The following is a 27,307-nucleotide window of genomic DNA, read 5'->3' as shown; positions in this document are numbered from 1 at the left end:
ACCTCTGACTATTTGTACTTTCCCCAATAGGAAGGGGCAGGACTGGATGAGACAGCCTCTGATGCCCTTCTAGAGCTATGACACAATGATGTGTCGCTTTAACGGACAGAAGCTCATGGCTCCAATGGGGAAACTGAGGGTTAAAATGTGGGAGTGACTTTTCCAGGTGGCTGAGGCAGGATTTGAATCCACTACATTCTGCTCTGGGCTGCATTGGCTCTCAGACAATGCCTCACATACTAGCCGATTTCCCGTAATCTCTGGGTCATAGGCAGCTCTTGGAGTTCTGGACTGGCATGGAGGTCCAAACCCCAAGTGTACATAAATGTGTGCATTGTGTATGTGTGTATCTCCTCAGTGTTGATACAGTCTGTTCATCCTGTGGGATACGTATACATACATGCGCTCATGTCTACCATACATGTACACACATGTCACACCAGCTCTGGCAAGCCTAGCTGATCTCTAAAATCTCTTCCAGAGTTCACATTCTATGAGTCTGTAAAAAAGAGTCAAGAACCTGTCTTTTGTGGCCCTTCCATTCTCCTTTTTAAACCCCTCATCTAACTTTTCTGATCTCCCTTTCCCCATCCAGATGCAGCCCACTCAGATCTGCCCATCTTTCTCTTCCCTCCAAGTCAAACAATTCTCCTCTAAAGGACTAGAATCTTCTCACAGGGCATTTGAGATGGTTCTAGTTAGGGGCAAATGTTTGGTAATGAGAGGAGGAATTGGGCATTGCTCTTCCCACCTCCACCCCCAGCCCTAGTCCTGATCAGCTGTGAGGCACTGATTAATTATGGCATTAGCCTAGAGAAGAAAAAGAGAGAAAAAAGGTAAAGGTCTGGTATTGGATTTCTATTGTGCGGCTCACGAGACCTAGATAGAAGTGACAGAGAAGCAGATTTGGGATACAAGGAAGAAAACTTCCTAACAACCGGAACTGTCCCAAGTGGAATTGGCTGCTTTAGGATGTTATGAAATGCTTATTACTGGAGACCTTCGGGTGGGGCTGGATGGCCACTTATCAGGTATACAGGTCAGTTGCGAGTTAAATTAGATGGCCTCTGAGGAGCCTTTCATTTCTAAGATTTAGTGATTCAAGAAATCTCTGATTCTGACAGTCTCTGACTTTGTGATTCTAATTCTGAGGTTCTGTAACGCTCTGGTTCGGAGGCACCGTGCTTCAGCAATCCTGGGGTTCTTTGCATCTGCTGTTATGACATCTGAGTCATGTTTCTGAAGTCTCTGTTTCTAAGAGTTTGGTATTCTGAGTCCTAACACTTTGGGATTCTGAGATCCCCCTGACCCCCCACTCTGTTTCTGAGATCTTGTGATTCGAAAATTCTAGATTGTTGGTGTTCTGTGATTTGGAGATTCTCGGGTTCTGATTCTGGGATGATCCTGAGATTTTGTAACTGATTCTGGGATCCTGTTGGAGAATTCTGGTATTCTTCATTCCCAAGGTTCTATGATGCTTGGAATCTGGGTCCTGGGATTCTGATTCAGAGATACAGTCAGGGACGATTCTGACAGTGACATTTGGAGATGTGATGTCGTTTGGCTTTTAGACTTGGGGATTCTGAAATACTTGGGATTCTTTTGCTTCTGTGGTCCTGGGATTCAGATCTCCATAGCTCGGTGATTCTCACTGAGATGCTGAGAGGCAGGGAATGTGAGATCCTGGGGTTTGGAGACTATAATTTGGGGATTTATTCTGAGACTCTGGGATTCTGCTTTTAAAGTTCTGGGTCCCAGATGAAGTAAAGAGCAAGGCTGCCAGGAGCACACCACCCAGCCGACCGCCTTCAGCTCCTTTGCAAGCCTTTGTGCCTGTTTGGCTCAGGAAAACAAAGCCTGGAGCCTGTTGTGGACCTCTTCCACATCGCTTCCCTCACTTTGCTCCAGGCAGTGGCTTGATTGTTCTTCTCTGTATGTGACCTTCCACCTCTAGTCTCCGAGTCTTTGCATGTGTGGTCCTCCAGATCAGGACTGTGCTCCCTACTTGCCACCACCTTGGAGAAACCTTGTTTCCTTCGGAGCAGAGGTCGGGCACCCTGTCTGTATAGACAAGGACTTTTCCATCCCTGGTTTTATCCTCATCTCCTTCCCCAAGTTACTCCGAATGCATTTTGTTTATTCTTTCGCTTCACTTCTTCAGATACATGTGCACCCCTCCTCTCAGCAGAACATAAGGTCCTTGAAGGCAGGTGCTGTTTCACGTTTGTCTTTAGATTCCCAGGGTCCAGAACAATGCCCGGCACACAATCTGTTCTTAATTAATGTTTGCTAAGTTAAACTGAAGTGAAGGTCTTGTGTACATATTGGCAACATATTTACCTAATTTAGGGAATGCAGACAAGTAATTTTCTCTGTCAGTCAGTCCATAAGCATTTATTAAGCACTTTCTGTGTGCCAGGTTGGTACACAGGAAGTGTGGGGGATATAAAGACAGGCAAAAAAAAGCCTGTTTTCAAGGCACTTATGTTGTAAGAGGGAGACAACATGCAAATATCTATGTACATACAAGACGTAGGCAGTGTAAATCGAAGCTATCTTACAGGGAATAGGCTAGTAGTGGGGCAGGGGAGGGATGGGGAAGGAGGGGTGGGAAAGACCTCCTGCAGAAGGTCAGATTTGAACTGTCTTGAGGAAAATTGGGGAATTTGGATTAGAGAACAGTGGAGTTGGAGCAGGAGGTGTGGGAACAGCTCTTCTTCCTTTTCTTTGTCCCACTTGAGTAACTATAGAAAGTAAAGTGTCACCCCAAGAGTATGAACTGAAGAGCAATGGGTGGGCTTGGTATCTGGAGCCAGATTGGCACAAAGGGAAAAGAAAGGTAACTGGCCAATGGGCTGGCAGAAAGCGAGAGATCTTTTGGGAGGTATTTCTCTGCCGCCATCTTGCCCTAAGGAGACTACATTAAAATACTGGTGGGTAATTTGATGAAAGGGGTCCTACACATCTAGATAGAATGGCCTGGGGAAGAAGAGGGATCCACGGAGAGATTCCCAACCTGTGTTTACCCTTCTTCTGCAAGAAGCAGAGAACCAAGAGCCATTCTGCCAGGGAGCCATTATCCCTAGTTGGGACTGTCAGTGAGTAGAGATTTGCATGTATCTTTGGGACTGATACTTAGGTTTTTTTTTAAATAAAACCCTGGAATATTGTGAATTGCATGCTGGTAAGTAGGGAGTCAGTCTCTGTATCCTTGTAGGTGCCAGACATTTATCGCCCCATGGTTCCTGAATGATAGAGAGCCCTGAGACAAGAGAGTGGGGTGACCCTCACAGTATACCCCAACCTTTCGGGTCATGAGAAACTCCATGAAATGAGGGTAGCACTGGAAATAGAGTGCTGTAATCGTAATGCAGTGTGTCTCAGTGAGCCCGCAGATCATTCACAATGCAGGCAAAATTTAGTCTTTAAGAACCTGAGGATACCCCAACATAAGCTGTGCTCCCTGGTCTAGCTTTCTATCTTAGCAGCAGCACAGGTCTCTCCTGACTCACAAAGGAGCCACGGTACCAACCCACTGTCCCTGCCCCCCACCTCCTCTCCCCTGTTGGCCTGGGATCCCAGTCACTGTGTGTGTGATATAAGACATGTGCCTTGAACACTGACTCTAACTCCAACTGCCTTGGAAACAGGCCAAACACCACTTCCCACAGGAAGACTTTCCTGGCTGTCCTGTCCCCTCCCCCCATCTTTCAGTGCCTCCCCCTCCCAGGTAACCTTCTATTTTCTCTGTATCTTGTATCTACCTATTTATAGTAGAAGCAGAAGCATCTTGAAGGCAAGAACTGGGGTTTTTGTTTTCCTCTGTGTCCTTAGGACCCAGTACAATGCTTGGCACATTGTGGGCACTTAGTGAATGTTCATGATGGGGTGATACAGCAGGCAGCCTCAGCCTGGGCACCCTGTGCCATGCCTCGGCTTTGATAATGAGATGGCTCCTTACCTGCAGCAGCCGCCGGTCACATTCGGCAGCTGCCAGTGCCTTGCGGAGCTGAGCCACATCCTCCTGTAGGCTGCAGGAGCTGCTGGTAGCATCTGCCAGGGCCTGGGTGAGGCTCTGCACATGCTCCTTGAGATGCCTCTCTGCCTCCTGAGTCCTTGCCAGCTCGTGGCTCAGATGGTCGAGCTCCTGCTGCCGGGAGGCCAGTCTGGCCGTGCTCTCCTCCAGCTGGGCTCCGAGCCCCTGCAACTGATCCTGATAGGCCTGGACCTCTACTTCCCGGGTGCTCAGACTCCTCTGGGCCCGCTGAAGATGCTCTTGGGTAGCCTGGTGGCTCAACTCCAGCTTGGTGGCCCGGCACTCAGAGGCCTCCAGGGCTTCCTTGAGTTTCCATTTTTCTGAGTCCAGCTTGGCCTCTTTGGCCTTCAGTCTGCTGACCTTCTCCTGTGAAGTAAAGAGAGTCACTGCATGAGGCTTTCTGCATGAGCTCCTGGCAGGGGCTTCCCACCCCTCCCCTTCATTCTTGGACATCTTTCCTTCCTGACCCAGGATCTGCTGGCACACTTGGGGTCCTATCTCCTATGCCTGGAGGTGCAGAGGGAGCAGAGGCCATTGAAGGGAAAACATGGCACCCAGAAGCAATGACACTCTAGAGACAGAGATGTTATAGGGCATGACAAGACACTGATGACAGAAGGAACTGAGCGCAGGCTCCTCTTTTTACCAAAGAAGAACCTGAGTCCCAAGTCTCAGGCCAAGTGAGGATGACCCCACGTTCATAGAATCGAGGGACTGGAAAGGACCTTAGAAGCCTTTAGGTCAACTCACACCTGGACAGGAATCCTCCTTACAATTGACTTGGCAAACTGTCATCCAGCCCGTGCCTAAAGACATTTGGGGAGAGAGCCCACACTCCTTCCTGAGGCAGCCTGTCTCACTTTGGGACAGCTCTAGCTGTCTTGTGTGAAGCATTAATCTATATCTCCACTCTGTGGGAGGTAGTGCAGTACAGTAGAAAGCACATAGGGCCTGGGTTCATATTTGGCCTCTGATACCTCTAGGTTTATCACCTTGGGCAAGCCACTTCACCAAGGCTTCGGTTTCCTTGTGTGACAACTTCTGAGCTCTCTTCCAACCCTAGATCTGTGACCTGGAACTTCAACCCCTCACCCCTGGGTTGGCCCTCTGAGATCAAGCAGAACAAGTACACAATACAACGGGAGAGATGGATAGTCCCCAAAGTCAGTCAGCTAAGAAGCATCTGTGAAGCATTTACTATGCACTAGCAACTGTGCTGGAGGAGGGAATGCAAAGAAAAGCAGAAACACGGTTCCTGCCCTGAAGGAGTCTACATTCTAGCTGGGTGCACGTGCCCATAAGGAGGTGCCCACAAGACAGACCCAAAGTAGATGGGAGGTGATCTGAGGGAGGAGGTACCAGCAGCTGGAGAGACAAGGCAGCATCAGAGCTGAGTCCTGAAGGAGGCGAGAAGGACCAAGAGGACCCAAGAGGGGGAGATCCCGCAGAGCCATGTGGACTTCCTGCATTTCCTTCATCTATTTTACAAACAGACAAGCACTGGGTTCTGGCTGCCTCACAGTATTTTGGTAGGCATTGTAATTCACTCCACTAACTCCCAGCACCAGGAGAAATGCCCTGGCACTTTTGGGTAGTTTAGGGGAGTTACCCCCCACCATGGAATCTTAGCTTCTCTGATTACTTATATCTCCGCTGTCACAAAGATCTCTTGTAGGCTTAAATCTTATTATCCTAATTGAGACAATAACTTCTTCATTAGAATATGCTAAGACCAGATGAATCTGAGCAGGGAAGTGAAGGATCTAAATAACAGTAGCACTAGGACCAGGACGCCTTGCATTAAGGCTTTCTGCCTGGTGGCCTTTATGAGGCCCAAGGCCTGCCTCAATTAACCAGTCAGTCAACCAGCACTTATAAAGCAATAGACTTAATTTGGAGTCCTAGGACCTGAGTTCAAATCTTACCTCCCCTTACTGCCTGGATGACCTGGGGCAATTTGTTTTCCTCCTGGGCCTCACTTTCTTTATTTATAAAGTGAGGGGCTTGGACCAGACCTTCTCTAAGGTTCCTTCTAGCTCTGAACCCATGATACCATAAGCCTATAATTATGTGTATTTGAAAAGGCTCCAGGCATGTTCCAGATCATAGGAGAATAGAAGTGGGGCTGGAAGGAACTGGTAAAGGCATTTTATTCAACTCTTTACATTAAAGATGGGGAAATTGAGGCTCAGGATTTGCCCAAGGTCACCCATCCTATCAGAACTCTGGCATTGGAAGGGATCTCAAAGGTCATCTATCTAGTCTGTCCCTTTCCTTGTACAAAGGAGGAAATGGAAGCCTGGAGAGGGGCAGGACTTGCCCAGGGTCACAATGAGTAGCACAGCTGTATCTGCAGGCGATAGAAGGTAAAGCTTAGATTCAAACCCACCTCTTCTGACTTCAGCACATTCAGGGTTCTTTCCCCTGATTCTCATGGAGCTGGGATTTCCCAGGTGAGGATAGTTGATGGTTACATAGTTTACAAAGGCTACATAGTTACAAGGTTCACAAAGTACTTTAGATACATTATTTTGCCCGCTCCAGGATTGGGATAACTCTAGAAAGTAGGTTCTCCAGTGACTATTATCCCCATTTTACCTAGGAGCAAGCTGAAACTCAGATAAAGTGTATAGCCCCAAAGCCAGGGAGCTAGTAAGATGCCTGGAGCTTCTGCCTTGTGTCTAAGAGTACAGGCTCTGTGAATTGCTTCACCTCCTTGCCCTTTCTACCTCCAATAAAAATCAATAACTACCCTCCTCTGACTCACTTTGAGGTGACAAACAGCCATTCCTGCATTCCCCCTGCCCCCACTGCCAATATTACCAGGAAGGATAGAAAAAAGGAGTCACGTCATAGCATGTCATAGATGCTGATACCTTGAAGGGACCTGAAAAATCTATCTCAATCCCCTCAAATTTGCACTTGTGGAAATTGAGTCCTGAAGAGGCAAAGTTTTTGTTGAGAAACTTCTTAGCTCTTCCATCATGGTCCAGCTCTGCTGGACAACACTGCATTCCAAGAAAGCCAGGAAGTGGGACCAGTGCAAACGCTATTTCTTATTCTAAGAAAAAAAAAATTAAAATCGCCACCGAAGGCATGATCTGACTTGAATTCATGGTAGCACTTTTAAGTTCCGCAAAATACTTTATCAATATTATATCATTTGATCCTGACAATAAGCCTGTGAAGAGTAAGTCCCCACATGAAGGACGATTGTCTAAAGAAATCAATATGCATCCACAGGGAACTCATTGATATCTAAAAAAAAAGCACTGTTGGGGGAAGGACTCCTGGGAAAACTCAAGAGCATTTAGGGGAGTTATCCCCCACCATGGAATCTTAGCTTCTCTGATTACTTATATCTCCGCTGTCACAAAGATCTCTTGTAGGCTTAAATCTTATTATGGCAGAAAATAGGTTTAGACTAGCTCTTACACCACCCACTACAATTAACTACAAGTGAATAAGTGATTTATATTTGAAAGGTCTTACCAGAAAAAAAATTTAGAGATCAGAAGGTGGTACTTTTCAGAATTTTATTTGGGGAAGATTTCATAACTAAATGAAGTATAGAGTTTAAAAAAAGAACAAAACAAACAATAAAATTGAAACAAATACTTTTTCAAGGTAAAAATTAATGCAATCGGAATAAGAAAAGCTATTAAGTGGGAAAAATGTTCACATTGAATTTCTCAGTTAAAAGATTGTTAGCCAAGATACACGAGGGAATGAAAATATGAAGCCATGCTGTTTTGCCAATTTATAAGGTGATCAAAGGACATAAACTGTTTTTCAGAAGAATTGCCAACTCATAAACACTCATAGAAAAGAATGCTTTTGGTAATGAATCCTGAGAGAAATGCTAATTAAAAGAACTCTGAAGTTTCACTTCCAATCCATCCAATTGATAAAAATGATAAAAGACAGTGGTAGTGTTGGAAGGGCTATGGAAAGATAGCACCACTACTCTCCTCTTGGTGGGACTGCTATTAGGTCTGACCATTTTGTAAAACATTTTGAATTATGGTGACAAAAATTATTAACCTGGTGGGGCAGAGCCAAGATGGTGGCTAGAAAGTAGAGACTTGACTAGGGCTCTCCCCCAGGACCCTCCAAACACCGATAAAAATGGCTCTGAACAAATTCTAGAACTGCAGAACCCACAAAATAGCAGAGGGAAGCAGGGCTCCATCCCAGGACAGCCTGGGTGGTCACTGGGTAAGGTCTATCATGCACAGAGCTGGGAGCAGAGTGGAGCAGAGCCCAGTGTGGGCTGAGCTTGGACCAACCAGACCGGGAGCCGGGCAGAAGAGACTCTAGTGCCATGAATCTGTGAGCTGTGGCAGTTACCAGACTTCTCAACCCACAAACACCAAAGACAACAGAGAAGGTTAGTGGGAAAAGCTGCAGGGACAGAGTGAAAGGAGTTTGTGGTTTGGCCACTACCTTGGGGGCAGTGGAGGTGGTGGAGCTACAGAACTACAGCTGCAGTTGCTTCTGGCCCCAGGCCCACCTGGCTGGAGGAATTAGGTGGCAGATCAGAGCAGGACTGCAGAGCCTGCTTAAGATTTGAGTCTTGGTCCAGGTTGGTGGTTCTTGGGGGAGAAGGAGTGCTGGTGTGGCAGAGCTGGCTGTATAGAAATAGCTTTGAAAACAACAGCACATCCCCTCAAACTTGGAACACAGTATTCTCTACTCTACAAGCAGTCATACCACAAAAAACTCAAGGGTCAAGTAATTGGCTGGGAACATGGCCAGGCAGCAAAAATGGACTCAGATTCAGTCTCAGACTTTGGAATCTTTCTTTGGTGACAAAGAAGACCAAAACATACAGCCAGAAGAAGTCAAAAAAGTCAAAGAGCCTACATCAAAAGCCTCCAAGAAAAACATGAACTGGTCTCAGGCCATGGAAGAGCTAAAAAAGGATTTGGAAAAGCAAGTTAGAGAAGTAGAGGAAAAATTGGGAAGAGAAATGAGAATGATGTGAGAAAACAATGAAAAGCAAGTCAATGACTTGCTAAAGGAAACCCCCAAAAAATACTGAAGAAAACAACACCTTAAAAATAGACTAACTCAAATGGCAAAAGAGCGCCAAAAAGCCAGTGAGGAGAAGAATGCCTTGAAAGGCAGAATTAGCCAAATGGAAAAGGAGGTCCAAAAGACCACTGAAGAAAATACTACCTTAAAAATTAGACTGGAGTGAGTGGAAGCTAGTGACCTTATGAGAAACCAAGATATTATAAAACAGAACCAAAGGACTGAAAAAAAAGGAAGACAATGTGAAATATCTCATTGGAAAAACCACTGACCTGGAAAATAGATCCAGGAGAGATAATTTAAAAATTATTGGACTACCTGAAAGCCATGATCAAAAAAAGAGCCTAGATATCATCTTTCAAGAAATTATCAAGGAGAACTGACCTGATATTCTAGAGCCAGAGGGTAAAATAGAAATTGAAAGAATCCACCAATCGCCTCCTGAAAAAGAACCCAAAAAGAAAACTCCTAGGAATATGTCGCCAAATTCCAGAGCTCCCAGATCAAGGAGAAAATACTGCAAGCAGCCAGAAAGAAACAATTTGAGTATTGTGGAAACACAATCAGAATAACACAAGATCTAGTGGCTTCTACATGAAGAGATCGAAGGGCTTGGAATATGATATTCCAGAGGTCAATGGAGCTAGGATTAAAACCAAGAATCACCTACCCAGCAAAACTGAGTATCATGCTCCAAGGCAAAATATGGACTTTCAATAAAATAGAGGCCTTTCAAGCTTTCTCAGTGAAAAGACAAGAGCTGAATAGAAAATTTGACTTTCAAACACAAGAATCAAGAGAAGCATGAAAAGGTAATCAAGAAAGAGAAATCACAAGGGACTTACTAAAGTTGAACTGTTTTGTTTACATTCCTACAAGGAAAGATGATGTGTATAATTCATGAGACTTCAGTATTAGGGTAGCTGAAAGGAATATACATACATACATATATATATATGTATATGCATATGTATATATATATATATATATATATATATATATATATATAGACAGAGGGCACAGAATGAGTTGACTATGAAGGGATGATATCTAAAAAAATCAAATTAAGGGATGAAAGAGGAATATATTGAGAGAGGGAGAAAGGGAGAGATAGAATGGAGTAAATTATCTCACATAAAAGTGGCAAGAAAAAGCAGTCCTGTTGGGAGGGAAGAGGGGGCAGGTGAGGGGGAATGAGTGAATCTTGCTCTCATCAGATTTGACCTGAGGAGAGAATAACATACACACTCAGTTGGGTATCTTACCCCACAGGAAAGAAGGAAGAAGGAGAAAAAAGGGGGGATGATAGAAGGGAGGGCAGATAGGGGGAGGAGGTAATCAAAAGCAAACACTTTTGAAAAGGGACAGGGTCAAGGGAGAAAACTGGATAAAGGGAGGTAGGATAGGGAGGAGCAAAATATAGTTAGTCTTTCACAAGATGAGTATTGTGAAAGGGTTTTACATAATGATACACATGTGGCCTATGTTGAATTGCCAGCCTTCTTAGGGATGGTGGGCGGGGAGGGAAGAGGGGAGAGAATTTGGAACTCAAAGTTTTAAAAGAAGATGTTCAAAAAAAGTTTTTGCATGCAACTAGGAAATAAGATATACAAGCAATGGGGCATGGAAATCTATTTTGCCCTACAAGAAAGTAAGGGAAAAGGGGATGGGTGGAAGTGGGGTGACAGAAGGGAGGGCTGACTGGGGAGCAGGGCAATCAGAATATATGCCATCTTGGAGTCGGGGGGAGGGTAAAAATGGGGAGAAATTTTGTAATTCAAACTCTTGTGAAAATTAATGCTGAAAACTAAAAATATTAAATAAATAAATAATGAAAAAATTATTAACCTGTCCAAACCTTCTCATCACAGACTGAGTAAATACTCTAAAGAATTTAAAGACAGAAAGGATGGTCCCATGTAAAACAAAATATTAATCGTGGGAGCAAAAAAGTGGAACCAAAGTGGGTGCCCATCGATTGGGGATCGGCTGTGGAATAGTAATGGAATGGAATGTGAAAGAACCATGTGAGACATTTGGTGGAACATTGAAAGTCTTGTGTGAATGGATGCAGTGCAGAAAGAGTGGGACCAGGAGAGTAATAATTATGACTACAGAAATTTCTGGAGTATTGTATTCACTTCCAGGCATCATAGTTTCTGGTGGACATTGATGAATACCAAGAAGACGTAGTGGTTAGGGCTTGGAGTCAGGATGAACTGGGTTCAAATCCCATTTCAGACATTTACTAGATGTGTGACTGAGCAAGTCGCTTAATGTCTCTGTGCCTCAGTTTCCTGAGCTGTTGAATGAGAAGCTGACCATGATGACCTGTAGGTTCCCAGCTACCTCCAAATCTATGCTCCACTGTCTATGAAGCAGCAAAGTGTCCCAAGGAGGGCGAGGAGATGGTGAACGGTCTCAAGATCTGCTCCATAAGTAGGGACTGAAAGAACTGGGGATGTTTAGCCTGGAGAAGAGCAGCCTTGGCGGGGGCATTACAGGTCATGCACGTGCTCAGCCATCAAGAGGAATAGGATTTGCTCTGCTTAGCTTCAAGGGGCAGAACTGAGAATAATGGCTGAGAGTTGCAGGGAGGCAAATTTAGGCTTGAGGTCAGGAAAAAATGACTAATGATGAGAGCGGCCCAAAGTGGAATGGACCTCCTCAAGAGGTCGGCGGGCACCCTCTCTGCTGGAACCCCTTCCCCTCCCAGGCACCCTACCCCCCTGCCGGCACCCCTCCCCTTCCCAGACACCCCCTCTGCCGGCACACTTCCCCCTTCCATCTCACTGGAATTCTTCAAACAAAGCCTGAATGACTGATTGCTTGCCAGGTCTACTGGAGAGGGGATTCCTGTTCAGGCGTGGGTTAGACTACACGGTTGTTGAGGTTCCTGCCAGCTGAGGTAGATAGATATTACAGGGATTCCTCCTGATATTTCATAAAAAGGAAACTGAGGCGCCAAGACCTGGGCTCTTACCACTACACCATCCTACCTAACATAGGGAGAACCATGAATATCTTTCACTATACTATCTTGGTCACCTCTCCTGTGATTATGCGACCTCAGTGCAGCTCAGGATGGGGGTTGGGGAAGGGGGCAAGAGGGAACAGGCTTCCTCTTTCTCTTTGCCTACATATTGTGTGATTGAGCTCAGCTGGCACTGGTCTTGCGTGAGTGCCTACACTACTGGTCCCTGTGTGCGGCAAGGATAGCAATCATGCTCTGACATGTGTCTTATGGCACAGGGGCAGCCCTTTTCTATGCTCTTGTGTTTGGGGAGCGCTGTGCCCAATTTGACATCCCTGGGCTTGTTGCTGTATTGTTCGTTGATTTAATTCCCAGGGTAGCCCTGGAAACGGGAGAGATTTACTTTCAAACAAGAATTTGACTGTTTGCATAGCACAGGCTCTCATTTAATTAGAGAAATATGTTTTTAATTAACTTTCCCTTGACAAATACCCTGGCTTACATGAGGTGGGGAGAGGAGGAGCAATAAGTTTGTGAAACTGAAGGAAGTTGTGTAAATTTCTTTTAAAAAGCTCTAGAAAATCCCAAGAGCAGCCAGAGACCCCCATTCTTGGCAGCCTCAATTTTCATTCCTAGTGAAGTGGGCACAGCAAAGCAAAGAAAGGGCAAAGAAGTCTCCTGGAGTCATGGAGCTGGGATAACAAACATGAATTATCTTATTTTTATAAAACAATAAAGAAATATGGGCCCACAAAGACCAATTAGTCTAAATCATCTCAATTTTCAAATGATGAAACTGAGTCCCAGAGTGGTGAAGCCACTTGTCCCAGGTCATTTAGGGGGTTAGAGGCACTTCTGGAACTAGGGTCCAGATCTCCTGGCATCTACTCCAGCATAGATCATGTGGCCTCCTGGCCTCTACATTCCTTCCAATTTGCCTTTTGTCAAAAGGAGTGCTGCTATGTATCAAAGCCCAGCCTGGCCTCTGCTGCCGGTTGGGAAGGGAAAAAACTGGTGTGATGTCTGGGGTTGGAGTCAGAGCTGTGGTCTAGGCAGGAAGTTTTGAGAGGGGATTGTGAGGAAGAGGGGCCACAGAGGATGGGTGTTTACCAAGTCAAGGCAGTCTTCCATTGGGATTCAGGCCATAGAAAGGGACATATCCAATCTCTGTGCTGCGTTATAGTAGAAAAAGACCTTTGTTTGCTCAAGGATGTCTGGGATCCATATGGAAGAAAGACATTGGTTTCCCTTGCCCATCATGGTCTAGCTGGGTGTGTTTTCATGGATGCAAAATGAATGAACTTCCAGCAGAGGCTGGGGGATCCCATGTTGGGTATGACACAGTAGAGGTTCCTTTTGGCTATGGGGTGGAGTTGGTGACCACTGAGGTGCCTTTGAACTCTCACAATCTATAATGGGTTTGGTGGACAATACTTGAATGGAATGGGGGTTTTGGATGTGACCCTAAGGACCTGATGCCAACTTGGGAGGCAGTGCGCATGGTGAAAAGAACGCTATCTTGAGGCAGAGGGTCTGAGTTCAAATCCCTGTTTCACTCACTCACTATCTGTGTGATACTGGACAAATCTCCTTGGTCTTCTACTTCCTTCTTGTAAAAGGAGAGACTGGAAAAAGCTTCCATCTCAAGATCACCGGTCTCGGAATTCTCTTCAAGGAGAGGTTGACTCTCACTTGTCAGGTTTCTTCTAGGAAGATTCCTGCTCAGGTACAGTTTGGACTAAGAGGACCACAGGATGTGGACATGTGGACCTGGCCCTGGTACCTTGGAGGACCTCAATCAGTGCTTATGGAGTTGGGTTGAGTCTTGTCCAGCCCCTTTGTTTCATGGATGAGGAGGGTGAAGCTCAGAGGGGGAAGGAATTTGCTCAGGTTCACATAGGGAAGAAGCAGTGGGTGTTGGGAGCCTCTTCCTATAAGCCTATCCCTCTAACCACTATACCACTCTTCCTCCTGTGGGTGACTCTGAGTCTGTCAGATCTGCAGCAGGGTGCATTGAGACTGCTGGTGATATACCTCTCTTCCTCAAGTGACCTGAAAAACTTTTTTTCTACCATTCAGGGCCTGTCTTTCTAATAGAGATTGGCCTCAGTTCCGCAGAAGGTACCGAGGGGCTGGAGCAGACTTTCCTCTAGGATTCTCTTGTATGGCAAATGCTCCCACATTCATGGAAAGGAAGAAGGATTGGTTCCAGGTCCCAAGGAATGTCTGGGCTCAGCTTCTCCTCTCCCAGCCCCACATGGGCCCCACCCACCTGCAGGCTTCTTTTCTCTTCCTCGCTCGTGTGGATGCTGTGTTCTAGCAGCGACACCTGCTCTGAGCACTCCTGATGCTCCCTTTCTACCTGCCGGATGGTCTTCTCTTGCAGCATCAAAGCAGCTTGGGCACTGCTGAGGCGCCCGTCCGTCCCTCGCTTACCTATTTTGGAACAGAGGCGGAGGGACGCTGAACTCTTGTCGCAAAGCCCCTCTACCCCCACTCTCTTGTGTTTGTAAGATTCTCGGCTCCCTAGAAAGCAGAGATGGCAGAGGCCTGGCCAGAGAGTCTCCCACTGTTCCAGAGACTTTCTTTACCAGATTAGAACCATGAAGGAGAGTCCCGAATGACCAAATATCACTCAGCCAAGCACCAATTAAGTACCTACTGTGTTCCAGGCACCATAGGGGAAACAAAGGCGGAAATGAATCAATCCCCACTCTCAAGGAACAAACACATCCCAAACAATCCGTCAGGCCATCTCCCTGCACCCTGCCCCAAAGCTTCTTTTCCTCCAAATTACGCTGTTGAGAGATCACTGTCCCCATCCTGGAATCTTCCTTCTCCCTTCCCCCTAAGACTTTCCAAGGCCTGCTGATTCTCTCTTTAGATCCCTCCCTTAGCCCAGGCGCTTGCCTGGACTACAGCAGGAGCCTCCTCATCAATCTCCTCGCCTTATCGGTCCCCTTTCTAAAGGAGCCTTACACAGCTGCCAAAGTCCTAAGATATGGCTCTGATCAGGTCACTTCCTTGCTCAGGAAGCTTTAGCAGTTCCCTAATTCCTCTCTCTCTCTCTCCTCCATCACTTCTGGGAAGCGAAGAACTCAAAAAAATAGTGGGAAGATTTTGGTTTCTTCTTTTTCTTTTTTTAAAAAAATTGGCTAACTTGCTGTTATCCATTCTCCATGTGGTGTCTCCAGACTCTTTGCCCTTGCAGAGACTGTCCCCATTCCTGTAATGCCCCCCCCACTGTCCCCTAGAATTCCAAGCTTCCTTTATAGCTCAGCTCAGGGGCCATATGATGTATGCAAAATCTGTCCTGGATCCTGCCCGGTGGTTCTTCTCTCTTGCCACTTAAACGACCTTGGATTCCCTCATCTGTGCACATATTGTTTACCCCTATAGAATCAAGCTCCCTGAGGAAAGGGGCTACTTGATTTTTGCCTTCCTATCCCCAATGCCCAATATGATGCCTTACATGTAGCTAGCATTTACTACACTTTTTGAATCACATCGAATATACCAGGTGAAGTGTTGGCAATTCCAGGACTGCCTCATGTCCCCTAAGGTCATTGAAACAAGTTTTATAATACCTTCCTTGGGTGCAGGCTAGTGGCAGAATCTTATCTTTTGAAGGTGACAAATCTCTCTTTTCTTGAAGGGTAAGAAAAGTGAACTTGGGGCCTCCTACCCAAGAGGATCATTAAAGTAAGCCCTGCCCTCCCACACGTCATGCCCTGCTCCCAAACTACAGCAGGCTGAGCAGAAAGCCTCCCTCCGGGCTCCCTGATTTCCAGCTCAAAGAGTGCCTTCTTTTCCCATCTGTTTGCTCCTCAGCTGTCCTGCTGCCCCATCCACAATGTGCTTTGCAATAAATCTTGCTTTTTTGCAGCAGACGAAACCATGAATTGGGTCTCTGGAGAAGAGAGATGAATGAGTGACTGGCCTTCCTCAGCATCTGCCAAAGACTTTTGCAGCTGCAGGATGCGAGTCTTGCTCTGGTCAAGGTCAGCCTTCAGCTCATTCAGCTGACAGTTCAGGTTCACTACCTGGATCCGGGAGTCATCCTGAGAGGAGAAAAAGACAAAGATAGATGATAAGGGCAAGGGGAGAAGAAGAAACTGCCAGAATTCCATCTTTCAGGCTCAATGGAAGCATAGTGACAAAGACGGGATCTTAGATGGCGAGAAAGGGGACAGGAATGGGAGCTAGAGACCTGGGTTCAAATCCTGTCCCTGTAACTTCCTGGCTTCTTGGTCCTGGGCAAGTAACTTAACAAATCTGGGTTCAGTGTCACAGAATCATAGAATGTGAAGGTCGAAAGGGAATTTGGTGGTAATTTAGTTCAAATCATACACAAAGGGAATCTCCCCAATAACACAGCTTTGAAAAGTAGTTATGAGGCCTCTATGTGAAAACATCCCAGGAGAGAGAAGCCCGTCCTTTTAGAGGCAGTGCATTTCTCTTCTGGACAGCTCTGGAGGGCGAGGAAGCTGTTCCCCACATCAAACTGAAATTGGCCCCTTTGCAGATTCTCTTTCTGGCTCTCTGCCCTCTGGAGCCAAAGAGAACTAATCAGATCTTTCTCTGCCTGATAGACCTTTAAATACTTGAAGACAATTATCAAGTACAGCCCATCCCCCGCCCCCTTCACTTTTCTAGTCTAATCACACTGGGGTCCTTCAGCCAGTTCTCACATGACTTTAATTTTAAGGCCTTTCATCATCCTGCTTGCCCTTCCCTGGGGATTCCCTAGCTGTGCTACCCAGAATTAACCACAACCCACCAGGAGAGGTCTGACAAGGGGAAGGTGCAGTGAGACTCCAACTTCCCTGTTACCGGAAGTGAAGGTTCTCCTGGTATAGCCCACATTCTATGGCAGACACATACTATGTCTGTGGTCCACTAAAACTCCTAGATCTTTTTGAGAACACCAACTATCTACTTACGCCTTCTCCATGTTGTACTTGGGAAATGGGTCATTTTCTGCCTAAGTTTAAGACTTTACGTTAATCCCTACCGAATTTCATCTTACTAGGTTCAAGCCAGGGCTCTTGCCTGTCAAATCCTGATGGATTTTCATCCACTGTGTTTGCCACTTCTCCCATCTTTAGCCCATCTGAAAATTCGATAAGCATGACAACCGTGCTTTTACCCAACTTTTTGTTAAAAATGCTGTACAGCATAATCCCCGAGAGACTCTACCAGAGACCTCTTGCCATGATGGGCTTGACTTATCAACAACTACTCTTTGAGTCCAGCCATCCAACTGAATTCCTGTCTGATCCACATCCCTCCATCTTCTTCAGAGGATGCTCTGATAAAAGGTAGGTAAACTACATCCATAGCACCTGCTAGTTTAATAATCCTGTCAACAAAGGAGACGAGGTCAATCGGGCCTGATCTTGCTGGCTCTTTGTAAGTGCCGCTTCCCTTTCTAGATGTTCACCAGCCATCTTTTTAATGATTTATCCTAGAATTGTCCAAGGAATCAAAACTAAGCTTAGAGTCTGCCAACTCTATTATTTCTTTTTTTCTTTTTAAATTTATTTATTTTTAGTTTACAATATTCAGTTCCACAAGCTTTTGAGTTCCAAATTTTCTCCCCCTCCCTGTTCTGCCCCCTCCCCACCCAAGACAACATCTAACCCAATAGAGGTTCTACATACACCTTCACATTAAACATATTTTCACAATAGTCAAGTTGTAAAGAAGAATTATGACCAATGGAATGAACCACAAGAAAGAAGAAATAGAACAAAAACAAAGAGAAAGAGAAAGAGAGAGAGAGAGAGAGAGAGAGAGAGAGAGAGCGCAAATAGTTTGCTTGCTTCAATTTGCGTTCAAACTTTGTAATTCTTTCTCTGGATGTGGATGGCTTTTTCCATCATGAGTCTTTTGGAGTTGTCTTAGAACCTTGCATTGCTGAGAAGAGCCAAGTTTATCAAAGTTAGTCATCACAGACACCATGTGTCTGTAATTGTGTACAATGTTCTCTTGGTTCTACTCCCCTCACTCAGAATCAGTTCATATAAGTCTTTCTGGGTTATTATGAAGTCCATCTGCTCCTCATTTCTTACAGAACAATAGTATTCTGTTACATTCATATACCACAACTTGCTTAGCCATTCCCCAATTGATGTGCATCCCCTTGATTTCCAATTCTTTGCCACCACAAAAAGAGCTGCTATAAATATTTTTGTACATATGGGTCCTTTTCCCATTTGTATGATCTCTTTGGGATATAGCCCTAGAAGTGGTATTTCTGGGTCAAAGAGTATGCACATTTTTATAGCCCTTTGGGCAAAGTTCCAAATTGCCCTCCAGAATGGTTGGATCAGTTCACAACTCCACCAACAATTCATTAGTGTTCCAATTTTCCCACATCTTCTCCAGCATTTATAATTTTCCTGTTTTGTCATGTTAGCTAATCTGACAGGTGAGATGTGGTACCTAAGAGTTATTTTGATTTGCATTTCTCTCATCAATAGTGATTTAGAGCATTTTTATATGACTATAGATATCTTTAATTTCTTCCTCTGAAAACTGCCTGTTCATATCCTTTGACCATTATTCCCATTTAGGGAATAACTTGTATTTTTATAAATTTGACTCAGTTCTCTGTATATTTTAGAAATGAGGCCTTTGTCAGAGACACTGGTTATAAAAATTCTTTCCTAATTATCTGCTTCCCTCCTAATCTTGGTTGCATTGGCTTTATTTGTACAAAAACTTTTCATTTTAATGTAATCAAAATTATCCATTTTGCATTTCATAATACTCTCTATCTCTTGTTTGACATAAATTTTTCCCTTCTCCATAAATTTGACAGGTAAACTATTCCTTGCACTCCCAGATTGCTTATAGTATCAGCTTTTATATCTAAATCATGAACCCATTTTGACTTTATTTTGGGATATGGTGTAAGATATTGGTCTATGCCCAGTTTCTGCCATACTGTTTTCCAGTTTTCCCAGCAGTTTTTGTCAAATAGTGCAACAACTCTATTATTTCTATCCTTACATATAAAACGAGGAAGTTGAACTAGATGACCTCTAAGGGCTCTTTCACCTCGAAATCTATTAGAAATGGGACTTGAACCCACATCTTTGACTCCAGAGTCAGCATCTTTGCCAGTATACCATGCTAACTGGAAATAGACACAACAATCTTTTCAGACTGAATGCAGTCTCATCATTGACTGGTTAGATCAAAGAAAATGCTAAATTTAGAGGGATAAAGATGAGAAGACACAGTCTGAGATTACTTTAGCTCTGACCTAACTTATTTGAACTTATTTGCTACTTCAAATCAGGAAATGTATAAAAGAAAAGACATTGACTCTGGTTTTCACTATCCTTAGTTCAACCAATACAAAATGATTGCTACAACCAAATGAACCTGGAAACCACCTCAGTAAACACTTGAGCTCCTTAACAAAGAGAGAGAAATAACAGCTGAAGACAACATTGGTTTAGAATCATATAGTCTCCCAGTGATGCTATACAGTTGAGAATTATGGAATACCATTGATTTTGATTAATCAAAATTATAAGTAACTGAAAAGACAAAGGAAAGATAAATGTTGGGAGCCATCAGAGTGCCACATTTTATCACAGATAAGTTACTTAAGAAAAATGATATAAAGGATACCCTAAAGAACGTGTATGACTAGTAAGGAAATAGGCCAATTGTAGCCAGAATGAGAGATATGGAGGGCCAGCTTGAGCACCAGACTGATATCCTTAAAATGTTAACAGGACTGGGGAAGGTATCTTGTACACTGGGTGGGTTTTCTTTGGAGGATTTTTTCAAGGAATCAAGCATCATATATAGAGAGAAGGCATATAGGAGCTCCCTTTTGCCCTGGTGGGAGGTTGAGCCCCTGTAATGATAAGATCACAAATCCAACTATAAATCTAATTCTATCTATAAAGATAACTTAAAATGAGGACACAGGAATAATATGAGAGAGAGCAAATAGTGGTGGATGGTGGATCCTACCTTGGAATCAAGAAGCTCTGAGTTGAAATTTTACTTTGGCCCTGTTTTGGACAAGTGGCAATTCTCTCTCTAAGACCAGATGAAATGCCAGTGTGTCTTGTTGGTGGGGTTACCTGTACCCATATAATCATAGATCTAGACCAAAAACAGTTGAACAAATAAAACAGGACCATATACTTCAGGACTTCAACATCCATGGTTTCATGGTGGGCATTCCTTTCAGAGATGCAGATTGTCACCCCCCTGTCTCTTAGTCAATGGTCTTTGAGAGTTGCTGTGGCTGAGAAATCCATCCCCAACCTGCCCACCTGGTAGTGATTCTCTGAACCTTGGCTGCCTCTCAGATCCAGTCCATCACCAGGTCTATACTCAAAGCCATTCTAGCCCAGTACAACCTGCCAGAGCTTGCTCTTTGAGCTGGCATAGATGTTAAAAATCCAGGGTCATGATGAGGCCTTGGAAAAAGGCTCTAGTGGAGGACAAGGCACCATAGGGAAGGTGCCAAAGGAGTGGTACAGACAACACATGGTAGAGGATGTTCAGAGGAGGGGATCTCCTTGGGGCCTGTGTGGTCAGGAGAGGCTTTGTGAGAACAAAGGAGGAGCTTAACAGAGAAGAATTTCAACAGGTTGAGATGTGGATGGATTACATTCCAGGCCAATTCATTGTGGCAGAAGAATGCAGAATCAGGCTGGGGAATGCTAGGAGTCCAGCCTGGCTAGAATATAGAGCCTGTGAAAGGGTTAGCAAACGGGTGGTGGTCTGCTAAAAGGATGGCAGGTTAGGCTAGAAAAGTAGCTTGGAGCCGGATGAGGAAGGGCTTTCCGTGCCAAGCAAAGTAATTTGTACTTTTTCCTAGAGACATTAGGGAGTCACCGAAAGTTTGTTTGTTGATGTTGTTTTCAGGCAGGAGGATGACACGCTAAGACCTGTGTCCTGTTTTGGCACAAGATTATTCTGGAAGCGCCAGGGAAGATGGATTGGAGAGGGGAGAAAACGTAAGGTAGGGAAATAACGAGAGTCCAAGGAAAGGGTGACGAGAGTCTGAACTAGGGTGAGGGATGAGAAAGGGGCAGGTACAAGAGATTCTGTGATGGCCAGCACAGTGAGCTCCATCTGGGGAGTAGGGAATGAATGGAGGGGGAGGGTTCAGGAGACCGAAGAATTGAAAATCACTCCAAGCCTGGGGGGATGGTGGCACCATCAAGAGAAATGTGGAATTGGGGTGGAATAGGGATTTTTTGTTTTTGGTGGTGGTGATGGTGTTGGTAGGGGAAAGTGATGGATTTGGATATGTAAAGTCTGAGGTATAAGCATACATTTAGGTGGAGATGGTCTATAGGCAGATGGAAATGTTAACACCAGAGCTCAGTGGAGAGGTTGGAGCTGTCATCTGATCTGGGAGCGATTCAAATACATTCTCCTTCATCACCTTAGAATCTGGAATGCGAATGAATAAGTCAGATGAACCAGGAAGAGAGAAGGATGAGCACCCCATGTAGGTTCCCCATAGGGCCCCAGACTCCTAAGCACTTCTACAGCTAAAAGTGATGGTTGCAGACTCTACTGCCAAGGGAGAATGGGTAGAGAGAGAAGAGGACCTAGGACAGAGCTCGGGTGGAATCCACACTTAGCAAACATCAATCAGTCATGTAATAAGAATGAGAGACAACCCAAGGACGGTTCCAGTGGCGTCCGCATTGAAAGGCCATGAAGAAGAAGATGAAGCACAAATGAGAGGGCAGATAGGCAGGAAGAGAGCCAAGAGAACAAAATGTTACAGAAAGCAAGAGGCAAGAGAGGAGAACAAGAGGGAAGAAGAGGCCAATATTATCCAATATTGCTGAGAAGTCAAGGCGAGGAGGACTGAAAAGGGCCCTTGGATTTGATAACTAGGATGGTGGAGGCGATCTCACTCTGAGGACCCTTCCAGCTTTCATCTATAATCCCATGGTCATGGAGAGAGTAGGTTCAATAGAGTGGTGGAAAGAGACCTCAGATCACAGGAGGTGATGAGGGGAAAACATCTTCTATAAGTTTAGCATTAAGGAGAAGGAAGGGGGAATGGAACTAGGGTCAGGTAGCTTTTGTTTTAAAAGGCAAGAGACATGAACATGTTTTTAGGCAGAGCTTGACCAGTGACATCCAAGTAACTGTGTCATCTGTCTCTTCATCTTCTTTTTCGAATCCCAGACCTGTTTTTCTACAGGACTGCTTTGACTAAACAAAACAAAACAACTCTCCACACCACAAAGATGAGCTATCCATTGTTTGCAGAGAGCTGGAAAGGAAAAGGTCATTGTGTGGAGCACGAGTCCATAAACTTGGTGTATATATATATATATATATATATATACATATGTATATATATATATACATATGTATATATATATATGCATATATATATGTATACACACACATATATATGTTTTTAAAATTTGACAATTGTATTTTAATTTCATTGTTTTCCTTTTTATTTTCCTATGTATTTTATGTTATACTTTCAAAAAAATGTTCTGGATCTGGTGATGACTAATCAATTCATCAATCCACACATATGTTTAAAAATACCTACTGTGTGCTGAGTATTGTGCTAAGGGCTTGGGATACAAAGACAAAGGCAAATAGTCCCTGCCCTAGGTAGGGCCTTACAGTCTAGCCAAGGGAGACGACTATCTAGCCATGTGACTTTGGGCAAGTTGCTTAAGGTCCCTGGGCTTCAGTTTTCTCATCTGTAAAAGGAGGGGCTTAGACTCCATGGCCTCCTCTGGGGTCCCTTCTAGCTCCAGAGCCAAGACCTGACGATCTTTTCACGTAAAAGCAGTTTTTGATCCATAGACTGCTGGCTTGATGTGTCCTCTTTGCCAAATCCTACAGCATGCTTTTAAAGGTACAGTTTAGGAGCATTTAGAGAGTGAAGGGTGATTGCTCAGAGCCAGCATGAGCTCCTTGGGAACAACTCATCCCGATCCATCATTTACCCCTTGTTTTGGCTCTGGAACAGAAGAGGGGAATGTAGACAGCACAGCATGGCTAGATTCCAGCAAAACATGGCTCATAACTCACCCTTGTGGATGAGATGGGGAGAATTGTGAGCTCATTGGATTAGACTGTGAGCTCCTGGAGGGCAGGGCTGTCTTTCTGTATCCCCAGTGCTCTTAACCCAGTGCCTGATACACAATTAGATGCTTAATAAATGTTTCAATTGGATTGGATTCTGAACTGGTTGAATGACCAGAGGCATGCTCCCATTAGAACGGGAGCTCTTGGAGATCAGGAACTCTGTCTGGCCATCTTTGTTACCCAGTGCTTAGCTTTGCACACCCTATGTGCCTGGCACATAGTAAGCCCTTCATAAGTGTGTGTCGACTTGTTGACCCTGAGAGTTCAGACAATGGTCAATGGATGATTGAGTTGATGTCTACTTGGAGGAAGCTTCCAGCGGAGGGGTCAGTCCTTGGGTTTGTACTTTTGACAGTTTTATCAAAAGCTTGGATGAAGACACTGCATGATAATGAATGGGTGGATGCCAAAAGGCTAGGGTGGTGGTGAAAGAGGAGGGGTCTGCAGAGTCAGTCCAGGGTCGTGGGCTACAGAAACCAACTTCATAGATAAGAGTGGGACCAGACTTTGTAAGTGACTAATTGGATCATCTCATACCAATCAGGACAGAATGGATGGGCTGGTGGTGAGATGCACCTTTCAAAGCCAGAAGGTAAAGGGTAAAGGAAAGATACTCTCAGCTTCTTCTAGCCTGAGACCTTGGGGCAGAAATCTTAGGGCAACCAAGGAGGAAAGGGGCAGGGAAGAAAGGTCAGGATCCTCCCAAGGGCGGGACAGACTAGAAAAAGGGACTGAATCTGATAAGGTGGGGTTAAGGAACCATAAATGTAAAGTCCTACAGCATCAGGGACTGGACCTGGGACTTCATCAGTGCAGGGAACACCCAGGTGGGGAAAATCCCTCCAGTGATGCAGGTCAATACCTTTTCTGCAACTTAGTGAGTTTCCTAGAGGATGAAGTGAAGACATTTGCCCAGGGTCACTCAGCCAGTTGGTGTCAGAGGCAGAGCTTGAACCTAGGCCTTCCTGGTTTTGAATTCAGCTTTCTGTCTTCAACATGCTACAGCTTCGTAAGTCCATCATGTAAGGAGCATGGCTAGACAGTGAATGGGAAAAGGATCTGGGGCTCTTAGTGGACCACTAGCAATGCAGCATGGCAGTCACATAAAGCCAATGTCAAACTAGGCAAACCAGCTTGACTGAAGGAAATGATTGTTCCTTTATACTAGCTCCCATTTTTATAGATCTTACTATGTGCCTGGCACTGGGCTAAGTGCCCAGTGGTGGGCAAAGTGGCTCAGTTTTACCAAAACTCACCTTAGGTCTCTATGCACACCTTTCCATGCCTGGAGTTCTGTGTTTACTTCCAGGCATCCCATTTTTGGAAGAACATTGACAAACTAGAGATCATCCAGGTAAGAGTACCCAGGATTGGTGGTGGTGATAATGATGGTGGGGGTAGGAGGGAGGCTGGAAACTATACCATGGTTGATTGAATGAACCTGACATTTTGAGCCTGGAAAGGAGACAACTCCAGGGAGATGTGCTATGTATCATCAGGTCTTGAAAGGGTTGTCTGCAGAAGATGGGTTAGCCTTGTCCTGCTTGTTCCAGAACAGGTTAGCCTTATTCTACTTGGCCCAAGAACAAAGGGGATAGGGAGGTGGGAGCTGCAAAGTGGCAGAGATGGGCTTGATGTGAGGAAACTCCCCCAAGGGGAATGGGCTGCTGCTTCTGAGGGAGCTAGGGGCCCTCCCTGGAGGGCTTCAGGTAGGACATGCACAGTGCAGCATGGATTCCTGATTCGAGGTTCTTTGATGTGTTGATCTGATTCCTTTGTGTCCTGTGCATTTTTTGGTTTGTACTTGCAATGAAAACATGCTCTCTGTGGGCACCACCCTCAGGGGAGAGGCCCGAGTCTGGGGCTGTATCCAACAGCTCCAGGAGGAGAGGGAGGAGTGAAGAGAAAGGCCAAGGTGAAGGGTCCAGCGGGCTTTGGCATGATGGTATAGGGGAGTGGGGGAGACCAGGGGCAGTTGGGATTAATCCAGGTTGGCCCGCTGAGCTGGCAGCACCAGGGAGGGGTGGGTGGGGGCAGAGCTGCCTCAGGTGACATGGTGAAGGGGCAGCCAGACAGCACTCCCCCCACCCCTACCCCAGTAAGGGAGCCAGGAGCAGCCTGAGAACAATTGAGTTCACTTTCACTATGAAGGGAAGACCTGGGCAGAGGCCTCACTTCGTACCAACCCAGAGAGCTGGCATGAGAGAAAGCAGGCAATCACCAGAGAATGGGCCAGCCAAGCCTGGGCCTCCTGAGGCAGAGAATCTGAATCCAGCGGGAAGATGCTTAGTCTGGGCAGAATGGGGTTAGCAGCCTGGCTGTCTAGGCTGGGAGGTGGCTGAGGGCAGGGAAGGTCTTTTTGTCTTTCTTTGTATCCTCAGGGCCTGGCACATAGTAGGCACTTAATAAATGCTTATCGATTGACTGACTGGCTAAAAACCAGTAAAGGATGTTACTGAGGCAATTCTTGGGCCATTAGCCTAGTATGGATGAGAAGGCCTGGGACCTGGAGTGAGGAAGGCCCAGGGTCAAATCTCAGCTCACATGCCTGGGCAAATCCTTCAATGTTTCTGTGCCTTCATGTGCCCATCTGTAAAAAGAGGGCATTGGCCTCATTGGCCATCCCAGCATTCCATCTGTGACTTGGCAGATGATGCCACATGACTAGGGGGTGCAGTCATCCTGCCCATGCTCTGCCGTCCTGACTCTCCTGCCTGGTTTGGCTTCTCTGGCCTCCGCCCTGGCCTCACTCTGGAGTCCCCTCCTCTCCGAAGGCACAGGAACCCAAGGACCATTTGACCTTGGTCCCCACGAGGCCTCCGCTGGGCCAGAAGCCCATGGGCTGTGACAACATGCGGTTCTCTTCTAGATTGAATTTCTCTTCTTGTGACAAACCGTGATGGAAAGACCCCTTAACCTAGAGGTGAGGGGCATAAGCTGCAATTGTGGCTCACTCATTGACTGCTTCTGTGACCTTGGCCAAGTCACTCCCCCTCCTGAGTCTCAGCTGCTCACCTGAAGGATGAAAAGGTCAGACTAGCTGGCCTCTGAAGTCCATGATGCTGGGACCGTACGTTGATGACCCACCCTGTGCCTCAGTTTCCTCATCTGTAAAACATCTAACCTAGCTCTATGAGCTCTAGTGGACCCCTGGTGGACTTCTTCCCTGGAATCCTGCTTTTTGGCCCTTACCTAGGTCCAGGATCCAAAGAAAGGGGGCTCCTTCAAGAGTCAGAAGGCCAGAGGTCACTTCATCTTCCCGAGCTTTAGTCTTTAACAGTAAGCTGGGGATAATGCATGCCCCTGCATTATAAATATTGTATCTGCTTCATACATCTCTCTTGTGTACTTATGTATATACGTATGTGTCTGCCTCCCTCCCATAGAATGTGGGGTCCTTGAGGGCTTACATTCTGTTGGGACTTCTTGAGGGACTGTCTGGTATTTATTTTTGTATCTTCAGAGCCTGGTACACAGTAAGTGCTTAATCAATGTCTGTGGATTGATTACTAACCCTTAAGAAACAGAAAAGCACTTCATAGGCCACTTTGGCAGTGCCGACCTTCCACCTTAAAGTCATCCCAGCTCCAGAAGTGGGCCCAGGACTCAAGGTGCCCCTGGGGGGACGAGGAACAATGTGGACAGATTTCTCCATTTTTACCAAACATCCATAGCAGACTGCTCCCTAGATGCCTTGGCATTGTTTTTCAGACTGTTGTTATATAAATATTTGTCCATTTTCTTAAGGAACACATTCTGGGCAATGGGGCTTGACGGCGTAAGGGCAAAGGGAACCTGGTGGGGCCAGCCAGTGGAGAACATTCTTCCTGACACAGCCTGGGGTCCCGCAGAGGGTCAGGCTCCATTGGCTGGTCCATGCCCAGCCTGGTGGTCTGTTCTGCTGGGTTGGGACGGTCTGTCCCCAAAGCCTGTCTCCCCACCCCGCCCCAGCTGAAGAAAGGGCTGGGAGAGCTATGTGAGCCTCTTGTGTTGGTCAGAGCCACTATTGAGCTTGGGAAGGGATCTCAAGTCCACTTCTGAACCACAGGGACTCAGACAGACAGACAAAAAGCCAAGCATCCTACCACAGCCTAGCTAGCAAGCCCAGGAAACAGCTGGGAAAGAACAGGACATGGGTT

At 45.6% G+C, this 27,307-nt stretch overlaps 1 protein-coding gene across 1 annotated transcript in view; it reads right to left on the bottom strand.

Annotated features, from left to right (window-relative positions):
* CROCC2 (ciliary rootlet coiled-coil, rootletin family member 2) overlaps positions 1-27,307 on the bottom strand; it is a 124,574-nt gene that overhangs the window by 6,698 nt on the left and 90,569 nt on the right. Inside the window, exons 28-30 of the mRNA XM_036757719.1 lie at positions 15,988-16,108; positions 14,320-14,483; positions 3,962-4,402 (exon numbers count right to left, since the gene is read on the bottom strand). Coding sequence (XP_036613614.1) covers positions 3,962-4,402; positions 14,320-14,483; positions 15,988-16,108 — 726 coding nt within the window. The remainder of the gene's footprint in view (positions 1-3,961; positions 4,403-14,319; positions 14,484-15,987; positions 16,109-27,307) is intronic.

This window comes from Trichosurus vulpecula, chromosome 4, assembly GCF_011100635.1.
Source record: "Trichosurus vulpecula isolate mTriVul1 chromosome 4, mTriVul1.pri, whole genome shotgun sequence".
Classification (NCBI taxonomy): domain Eukaryota; kingdom Metazoa; phylum Chordata; class Mammalia; order Diprotodontia; family Phalangeridae; genus Trichosurus; species Trichosurus vulpecula.
Note: the sequence above shows the minus strand (reverse complement) of the source record. Positions and strands in the feature narration are given on the sequence as shown.